This window comes from Orycteropus afer, unplaced genomic scaffold (genome assembly GCF_000298275.1).
Source record: "Orycteropus afer afer isolate SDZICR_OR568_19922 unplaced genomic scaffold, OryAfe1.0 scaffold00132, whole genome shotgun sequence".
In the NCBI taxonomy this organism is placed as follows: Eukaryota; Metazoa; Chordata; class Mammalia; order Tubulidentata; family Orycteropodidae; genus Orycteropus; species Orycteropus afer.
In genome coordinates, this window is record NW_006921719.1 from 7,650,631 (window position 1) to 7,660,961 (window position 10,331).

The 10,331-nt window shown below is 39.8% G+C and overlaps 1 protein-coding gene across 1 annotated transcript in view; it reads right to left on the reverse strand.

Moving 5' to 3' along the window:
* Nucleotides 1–9,581, reverse strand: part of PRC1 (protein regulator of cytokinesis 1) — a 26,017-nt gene extending 16,436 nt beyond the window's left edge. Inside the window, exons 1-8 of the mRNA XM_042781558.1 lie at nt 9,569–9,581; nt 8,919–9,073; nt 8,465–8,587; nt 6,823–7,056; nt 6,574–6,744; nt 5,958–6,107; nt 5,491–5,638; nt 1,188–1,324 (exon numbers count right to left, since the gene is read on the reverse strand). Of these exons, the coding sequence (XP_042637492.1) occupies nt 1,188–1,324; nt 5,491–5,638; nt 5,958–6,107; nt 6,574–6,744; nt 6,823–7,056; nt 8,465–8,587; nt 8,919–9,073; nt 9,569–9,581 (1,131 nt within the window). The remainder of the gene's footprint in view (nt 1–1,187; nt 1,325–5,490; nt 5,639–5,957; nt 6,108–6,573; nt 6,745–6,822; nt 7,057–8,464; nt 8,588–8,918; nt 9,074–9,568) is intronic.
* Between the last annotated feature and the right edge of the window lie 750 nt (nt 9,582–10,331).

The window sequence follows — 10,331 nt, forward strand, 5'->3', positions numbered from 1 at the left end:
AAAAAAAAAAAAAAAAAAGACTGCTTGCTTACTTGGTAACTGCAAAAAAAAAAAAAAAAAAAGACTGCTTGCTTACTTGGTAACTGCCTATAAAATAGTAACTAGTGAAAAAAAAAAAACAAAAAACCAGTAGCTAGTGATTCTTTTTTTTAAATCTTGGCATGTCAACAAGAAGGTGCTTATTTGGCTGTTTATTGATGTTACTACACCTATTTGTTTTCAACTGGAAGGAGGGAATAACTGAGGATTAGGACATCTGATCTTAAAGGGCTGTAAGATTTCACAGCCTTATCCATTTCTGAGTCCCAGTTTCCCCCACCTATAAACTTGAAGGGGTTGAACCAAGGATTCTCTAAAGGCCTCTTCAAGCTCTAATAGGGTTGACATTAACCTGAAAAAGAGGATCTTCTCATTTAGAGCCCTAGGTGCCTCACCAGCTTCACCCTAGCCCCAGCCCTGAGCTCCAAAATGCTCCATAAGAACATTTCCATGCTACGTCTCCATCAGAAGAAAAGGAATTCAGAGTATTCAAATATGGCCCAGTACTCAGGCAGTTTTACAAGAAAATGGCAAAAGTTGAATGGCAGAGAATGTTAGTTGCCTGCCTTACTATTCACTCTTCTCTTCTTCCTTAGTAATAGAACCCAGAATTTATCCGGGGCACCAGTTCTCCCTGATTCCCCAGCAGCTGGTGTGCTGTGTAAACAGAGGAGCTGTGAAGCAGTTCTGGGAAGAGTCTTGAAGTGTGTGTGTGTTGGAGGGGGCAGTGCTATCACATTACCTCAAGTGTGGGAGCCCTAGCCAATACTGGACCTGAAGATGAGGTCCTGGTGCTGAAGAAGCCTGGGACCCTGCTGACCACATGGAACTGCCACCCTACCTACCACAGCCACGTGTTCCACAGCAAGGGAGTGGGATGGGAACACTCCAGAGCATATGGACTGCCTACCTCTGGACTCCCTTTATGCAAAAAATTCTATCTTATTTAAGTAAGCCATAATTTTTTTTTTTTAAATTTTCTTATGGTTTAGCATATTTCATAGAGACTTAGTGATAAAATCAGGGTTTTAGAAACCTGATAAAGAGCAAAGGAAACTGGACTCTGATTCTATACAGGGCACGCTTTCTTAACACTTCATTTGACTCCAGAGAAAACAAAAATAGACAAATAAAAACTAGGGCCATACCTCAAACTCTAGGAAAAGCGTCCAGCTTGCTTTCCACTTTTGAACACCTTCAAAGAGTTCCTTGTGGAGTTCATAGTAGTTTCTTAACCGCACAACCTCAGCATCATGGAGCTGTAGCAGATTTTCTGTGTAGTCCTCTGCAAAATATAGACCCAGTACTTTAAAAAACCCCTCTAGCATTTACTATCCCAATTTATGAACACTTCCCAAAAATGATTTTTCCTGATAATAAAAATGATACATGAATAAGTGTGTGTGTGTGTGTGTGTGTGTATAGTGAATGGGAGTCAGGTTTCTCATCATCAGGAAAATTATAAATCAGGAAAGGAAACATGCTAAAATGATTGATGGTAATGGATTGAATTGGAATAGAAGTATTAAGAATCATACAAAGACAGGCACAGAAATAAATACAGACTGCTATGCACGTGTGTTAGTGTATCTATGTGTCTGTTATTGTTGTTGTTAGGTGCCGTTGAGTCAGACCCAACTCATAGTGACCCCTCCTTGGGTTTCCAAGGCAGTATCGTTACGGAAGTAGATTGCCCAACTTTCCTTCCAAGGAATGGCTGGTGGTTTGAACCGTCAGCCTTCTGGTTAGCAGTCAAGTGCCTTAGGCACTATATACTACTATAGATACAGATATACAGATATATAATTCCTAGCTCTATCAGCTGAGAGCCTATAAGCAATGACACCAGAGCAGCACACCTAGCACCCAGATCTTGACTTTTAAGTATCATTGGTCAATAAAAGGAACCAAGACTCTTTGGAGAAACAGTTGATTCCAGGACTGGAGCAGGGAAAATACAGAGTGTGGACCATCTTATGATTCTAGAAAGTATGGAAATGCTTGAAAAATGATGAGGACATGTAGAAAGGACATAGTAGTCAACATGAAGGAGCTCCCAATGGGCAAAGCTATCAGAATAATTTGAGCAACAAAATAAATAATAATCCTATTAGATTATAATCCACAGAATAAAATATCCATGGATCCATACTAATATGAATAAATAAAGGAGAGAAAGGCCAGCTCTTCCTGATAGTAGAATAAATGCAGAAGAAATGAGGGAAACAGAAAGTCATTGTGGTGGTTATGTTTTTGTGTCAACTTGGCTGGGCCTGGTTGAATGGCTGGGCAGCTGGTGGTAGTTATTCCCCATGATGAGAATGGCAATCAGCTCCATGGTGGGATCTACCACAAGAAGCTCAGTAGCTACTTTGGGTATGTGGTCTGCTTCCCGTATATAAGAAGCAGCTTTGGGAATGGTCTCTAGCTTATGGCACCTTGAACTCTGCATGTAGCCATGTCATTGTTCAGCAGCCTGCCATGCTCTGCCGACCCTGAGACTTACAATGGACTTGAATTAATGGCCTGCTGTGTGATTTGGTAATAACGAGATTGTGCCTTTTTACTTGTCAACCTTGGGCTTGGCAGCCTTAGCAGCCAGCAGCTGTCTGAGTGAAGAAAAGCCTCTAGCTTCAGTGGGCCGGGAACTGGAGGCAGAGTTGAAGCCCAAGGCCGAGGGTGCTTGGCACTTTGAACTTGGACTTAAAGCCTCCAAATTCTAAGAATAAACTCTTGTTTGGTTAAGTCATCCCATTTGTGGCATATTTCTGTCAGAGCGGCACTAGGTAACCAGAACAGTCACTATTAGGCAAACACTAAAAATAACTTTTGCAGGCATGAACCATGGACGGATAAGAAAATTAGTGTATGAAGTATCAGCATACTTAATTATCTCATAGTGGCTTCCCACGAGATAATTATTATAAGGGGAAAAAAGAGTAACTATAGTGGAGAAACCTAAAAGACACCACCTTAACCAAGTAATCAGAGTTATCATCACTAGAAATAAGACATATCAATATCATCACGTACTCCTTAAAAGCTTGTGAGCAGCTTAAAAGGTCTGGAACAATGAACAGTGAAGAAAATCAAAGACATATGGAAACAATCAGTCCAAGGGACTAGTAGGCCATGTGAACCTCAGCCTACATGACTCTGAGACCAGAAATACTAGATGGTACCTGGCTACCACTACCAACCACTCAGAAAGGGATCAAAATTGGAGATTCTGGATAGATTGAGAGAAAAATGGGGAACAAAACTCAAAATCATAAAAAGGACCAGGCTTTCTGGAGACTAGTGAAACCCCCAAGACTATGGCCCCTAGTCACCCTTTGGTCCTGGAACAGAACTCACTCCCTTGGCTTAACTTTCAGCCAAACAACAGGCCTACAAGGTGAACAATTACACCAGGTAGGTACATTACTTAGAACAACCAACCATGGGAGATTAGAAGGACAGCATTTGCATAGGGAGATAGCTAAGAGGGCAAGAAGGAATGGATTGGAAAGAAGGATACAAGGAAAAGGAAAACACGGGGGAAAGTGAGAAGAGAGCTATTATATTGTGGGAACTGCAATCAATGTCATGAAACAGAATGTGTATGAACTGTTAAAAGGAAAAGGAATTTGCTCTATGCTTTCACTCAAATCACATTTAAAAAAAAAAAAAACCCACAAAGAACACACAGCATCAGAATTGGAGGAAGACTTATTAACAACCTGTGATACGCAGATGAAACCACCTTGCTTGCTGAAAGTGAAAAAGACTTGAAACACTTACAATGGAGATCAAAGACTAGTCTTCAGTATGGATTACACCTCAAAATAAAGAAAACAAAAATCTTTACAACTGGACCAAGAAACATCATGATAAATGGAGAAAAGACTGAAGTTGTTAAGGATTTCATTTTACTCAGATTCACAATCAACATCCATGGAAGCAGCAGTCAAGAAATCAGATGACATATTGCACTGGGCAAATCTACTGCAAAAGACCTCTTTAAAGTGTTGAAAAGCAAAGATGTCACTTTGAAGACTAAGGTATGCCTGACCCAAGACATGGTACTTTCAATACTCTAATATGCATGTGAAAGCTGGACAGTGAATAAGGAAGACCAAAGAAGAACTGAAGCATTTGAATTGTGGTATTGGCTAAGAATATTGAAAATACCATGGAATGCAGAAGAACAAACAAATCCGTCTTGGAAGAAATATAGCCAGTGTGGTCATTAGAAGCAAGAATGGCAAGACTTTGTCTCATGAGCTCTGGTCATGTTGTCAGAAGAGACAAGTCCCTGGAGAAGAATATCATCCCTGGTAAAGTAAATGGTCAGCAAAAAAGGGGAAGACCCTCAATGGGACGGACTGATACAATGGCTGCAACAATGGGCCCAAGCCCAGCAACAATTGTGAAGATGGCACAGGACTGGACAGTGTTTCATTCTGCTGTACATAGGGTCATTGTGAGTTGGAACCTAATTGACGACATCTAACAACAAAGTACAAACCATGAGTCACCCTCTTTCTGCCTTCTCATAGCACAAATAATATGCCCTGTTGTTAGATGGCATGGAGTCAGTTCTGATTCATAGTGACCCCTTAGATGGCCTAAACCCTCAGTATCTGAAAGGGCTACCACTAGAGTACTTCATAAATCCACAAACAAGCACAGTGCCAACACTGGGTCAGAATGACTGAGGGTGTTCCCAATTCCTCAGCCTTCTAGTGCACTGACAACAAAACGACATATTATCGCATGCCTTTGATGACTGAAGTCATGGAAAAAAGAAAATTGAACATATCAAGCCTGGGGGAAAAAGGGACCAAAGGACTTAGGTATAGGTTAAAATGATTAATATTCTCAAAAATGAGTGTCATCTCTTGCCTTGTCTTATATTTTTCCTTTCCACTCTATCCAGCCAATAGAGGCCAAAAATGTCTAAAAACCTTTGTTAAATTTAGCTAGGATGGCCTCCTCTAATATACCTAATTTAGGTCAAAGTAGAATTCTGTTGGGCTCTAAGGGTCACACTTCCTAGGCTCAGATGTGGACTCTGCTGTTTACTTGTTATGTGCTTCTGGTTTAAATTGCTCAACCTTTATGTGCCTTAGTGTCTTCATCTCTTGACATAGGAATTAACTGAGATAATACTGGTAAGGTTTGTCATTGAATCTGGTACAGTGTAAGCACTTAATAAACTTGAACTTTACAGCTACAGGATACAGTGATATATTGCTTCAGAAAGCAAATAGCCTATATTTCCCAATAGCATTTGCAAATGCTTATTTTCACAGGAGTGGCAAATTTACACTGAATGATTTGAACAGGGAGCTGTATCAGTTCAGAAAAGAAAATACTTCTGGTGAATGTCTACACTTTAATTAATTAATTAAGAAAGAAAGAAAGAGGGAGAGCAGGCTACACAAAGACTACTACTTCTCTACTGACCAGCATAATAAGGGGCAAAAGCTTGTCTCTGCTCCTGGCTGTAAAAACACAGGTCCCAATACTGAGCCAGCTCCACTCGAATTGCCTCAATCACTTTCTTCATGTTTTGTATCTTCAGTTCTTCCAACCTATCCACTTCTAATTGCAACTGAAAGGAAGAGATCAGTTAAAGGTGCTTGTCAACACTTTCATATTCACCTTAGGTTTGCAACAGCTGCCCCACCCTGCCCCACAGCCTTAATAAAATTAGAACACAAAGCCACAGAGGTGAATCAACACTCTCTATAAAGACAATATATTACAAGAGCCAGAAATCTAAGGAAAGTACACAGAAGATAAAAGAAGAGCAGGCTACTGCCATTCTTTTCTGACATTTCTTAAAAATAGGCTGGCCCAAGACAGAAGCTGGTAACCTCAGACTTGGTACGAAACAGTCTTAGATGACTACTGCCTATTGGGTTTCTCACCGCTTTCTTGACCTTGGCCTTGGACCCAGTCATAATCATGGCCACTGCTTCTCTCTCTTCTGCAGGTATCTGCAACCTTTCCCACAGCTCTCGGATCTGAGCCCGTAGCCCTTCACACACAGCTTCATTTTGTGATTTTCGCATTTCCAGCTGCAACAGAGAAAGGCAGTGGTTACTCACAGCATGGCATCACAGAGCAGGCTTCCCACATAAAAAAAGTCTAGACCCAGGTGGAAAGGAAACACTCACAAATGTGAAAAGCTGTGTTTTCATGACTTCTGAACATAAATCATAAAGCTGTCATTATGGCAGGGTCTCAGACCCTAAGAAGAGTATTCATTTTCTGAATTTTTTTCTTTCTCAATTAAACACTAGGCTAATTCAAATGACTAATATTTTTCATCCAGATTTAAATTTCATACTCTTAGAGCTACATATAAAATTTTTTTGTTAGAAAGCAATATTTGTAGATATCACATACATATTCCTATCTTTATCCTCACTCACTTTCTAAATCTATTCTGACTCTTTTTCAAAATGCCTAAGAAAAAAATTGTCAGTTTTTCATATTGCTATGTACTATGCAGGTTGCAGGCCACATTCAAGAAGACATTACCTGCCGTAGTAACTTTTGTAGTGTTGCAATATTCTCCAAAGATAAACAAAAGGCATCTTCATCTTCACAAACCACATCTCTTTCAAAGCTTGTGTCTGGGGTGTGATCCAATTCTTCCATACATAGTATGATCTGTTTCTTTACATTGACAAACTCCTCATGTCTAGATGCCTATAAGAAAAAATAATTCTAAGATTTCTAGAGGAAAGCCAAATTGTCTTTTAAGAATTATGAATATAATCAATATACCTTTGTCTCCCTCAGAGTTGCCACGTGTTGTCTGAACTGGTTCAGCTCTTCTAAGCTGGGGACTGAGGTGCTGTCAGTGTTATAGGGGGGCATGCAAAGAATTTCACACAGTTCTTGATCTTGTTCTTGAAGTAGTTTCAGTTCCTGTTTTCTCTCCTTTTTCTGTTTTCGCATTAATTCCACCTGGGTGCGCAAATCCTTTTCTAGTTGCAAGATGGTTGTCTCTCCTTCTTCCTGTGTGAGACAATGTACCACTGCTATAATACTCCAAGTGAACTTCTTTAAAGGAAGAGAAGGAGAATGGAAGGGGGCCAAATGAAAGCGGTTTTACAAATAAGTCACTCAATGGCCAATGAATATGCCACTAAGAGGGTTCCTCAAGGTCTCCAATAAAGAAACATACCAGGTACCAGGGCACTTCTGAAAGAGGTGAAAATTAGCTGCAAAGCTTGCTTTGCTTAGTTGTAGGGTAGTATATCTAGCTTATAGCTAAATGCTCATGCTACGAATCAATTTAATACTACTATAGTAAATAGAAAACAAAAAAGTGATAGTTGTATATCCTAGTAGGTTACACTTTTTTATTCAACACTGGTAGCTAAAGTAGGACCTTTGATGTAATTTATGTACCACTATACACCTAACTTCTCACCCAATTTCACATTGAAGGTTTAAAAATAAAAGCAAGCAAACAAAAAACTAGAGAAAGAGAAACCTGGGATCCAAAATCAATTATATTTATGTCATTTCTGGTAATGTCCAGAACACTCTACTGAAGTCACAGTCTACCTATTGCTCTTGACTGCCAGGTATGAATTATCCTTTTCATGGCTGTCTTCTCCTTCCTAGGCTGATTCTATCTAGCTATCCAGCCAGCTCTTCCTGTGTCAGGGAGAAAGACCCAAGAATTTCACTGGTACAACCCAGCCAGCATGTGCTGTCCCTGCACTCACATCTAGTCTAATTACCTTTCCAAGCTCCACATTTGTCTGAATTTTATGATCCTGACACTACTTTTATTGGTTCTAACCAGAACTGTTTGGGGGCCCTTAGATCACAATATAGCAAACTCTCAGCTATATATACAAATAATCATGGCACGCTCTGAACTTGACTATGCTTTCCTGACACTCCAGCTTTAGACATGTCTTCTGAAGTAGCCACTGTGGCTGGGTTAGTGGTGTGTCACTATCTGGCCACAGCTGCTGGTTAATAACAAGGCCTGCAAAGGCAGGCTTTTTGGTTAACCTTTCTTATCACTGATCATTTTTGCTTCTTGGGTAGCTCTTTTCATTTTCTTTCAGAGAAAAAAATAGAACAGCACCATCTGTTCCTAGCTTTTCCTCAGAGTTTAAAAAAAAAAATTAATATGCCCTACAAAATTGACAGCAAGATGAAGCTTGTTTTTGATCAAAGAATTACAACACCTATTTGCTGCTTTACCTCTCAACAGTGGCAAATCTTTACATATGTGAAAATTACTTTGCCTGAATAATTAACTAGTTGGCAAGCTTTCCCCATTCTTCCTGTCCAGCATCACTCCTACAAGGAGATCACCCATATTTATCTGGATCTTAGCTCCAAATCAAACCCCTTCCTAATGCACACCGGTTTCTCTGAGATCTATAAGCTTGAGATGTACCTGAATCGGCTCAACATGTAACTCACTGCACAAGGTATTCAGCTCTTTTTGACATATCGTAATGCTTTTGATGAGCCGTTCCTTCAGGCTTTCCTCTTCAGCAATCATCATATCCAGGAGATCCTACAAGAGAGAACAATCCCATAAAAGTATGGGATCAAGGAAAAAAACCTACCAACCAACCAAAAAGACCCATCAACCAACAATACCAAGCCCCCCATAATCTTAAGAAAGGACTTTTTAAATTAATAATTTCAAGAAAGGCCTTAAAAGAAAACAAACACACAGAAAGAAATGGCCTGTTGTGTTCTCGTCCTGGTGATCTGGAAGTGGTGATCACTTCCAGATATTCTCAGATGAGTCACCAACATGCTTACCCCTATCCCACCACAAACATACCAGTACTGCTATATCTCACTTTGATATGCTTTGATATCTCACTTCAATAACTCACTTTGATATGCTTCTTCACAACCTCAGTTCTTTGTAACCGCTGGTCCTCTGGAATCCCAATTAATTCCCATATTTCCCGAAGGTGATTCAGGGCTTTCTGGAGACATAATATGGATTCCTCAGCCAGCACTTCACTGAAAAGCAAAAAAGAGGCCTCTTACATCAGCCATTGCCTCCAGACTAAAAGCAATATTAACAGGAATTAAATAAATTGGGTGCTATTTCTCAAAGACCTCAGGCTAAACCTAAACTATATTGAAAGCAAGCATTCAGCTTATTTCACCTTTAACCACTCCTTTCCCTTCTTGCTCTAGATGCCACAACAGTGGCAAAGCAAAATTGAAAATCATATTACATCATAGATATGCAATCTTCTAAACAAAACTCAGAATCTAGACTTTTATCAATGGCCATATAATACAGAATTATAAATGCTTTCATTACAGAAAAATCAGACATGAGTAGGATCTGGGGTTAAAATGTTATGAGCAGCTAACTAAGATATAACTATTGGTTTAAACTCATATGGAGCAAAAGAGAATGAAGGAAAACAAAGGCCCAAAAAAGAAACTAGTCCACAGGAGTAATACCCCACATAAACCATAGCCTCTTCTAAACTGAAACCAGAAGAACTAGATGGTGCCTTGTTACCACAGTTGACCATTCCAGCCAGGGAGAAAATAGAAGGTCCCAGATAGAAAGGGAGAAAAATATAGAACAAAATTCAAACTCCTAAAAATGACCAGACCTACTGACTGATAGAGACTAAAGGAACCCTTGAGACTATTGCCCTAAGATACACTTTGAACTTGGAACTGAAGCTTTTTCTGCAGATCACCTTTCAGCCAAATCACAGATCAGTTTATAAAATAAGCAGTATCACCTATGAATAATGTTCTCCCTTAATCAACTATATGAGATCAAATGGTCAACATTTACCTGAAAGCAAAGATGAGAAAGCAAGGAGAGGAAAGAAAGCTAGATTAAGGGAAACAGAGCAAACAGAATAGAAATAATGAGAAGACTGACACATTGTGAAAACTGTAATCAATGTAATGGAACAATCTGTATAAAAATCGTTAAATGGCACCCTCACCTAATTTGCTGTGTAAACATTCACCTAAAACACAATCAAATATTATTAAAAAAAAAAAGACAAAAATGTCTGCAAACCCAAGAGTTCGTTGGTGAAACTCCTATAAAATACCTGGAATTTTATCACTGATCTGCACTGAACACTTTCCCTTGTTACCCTCCCGAGAGGGACCAGGTCTCCGGGAGCAAGGTAAGCACGGGCGGGCTTGTGCTTAGTCCCCGGGAGCGAGGTAAGCATGGGCGGGCTTGTGCTTAGTAACCAGGAGCGAGTTAAGCACAGGCAGCTTGTGCTTACTCACTGATCTGCACTGAACACATT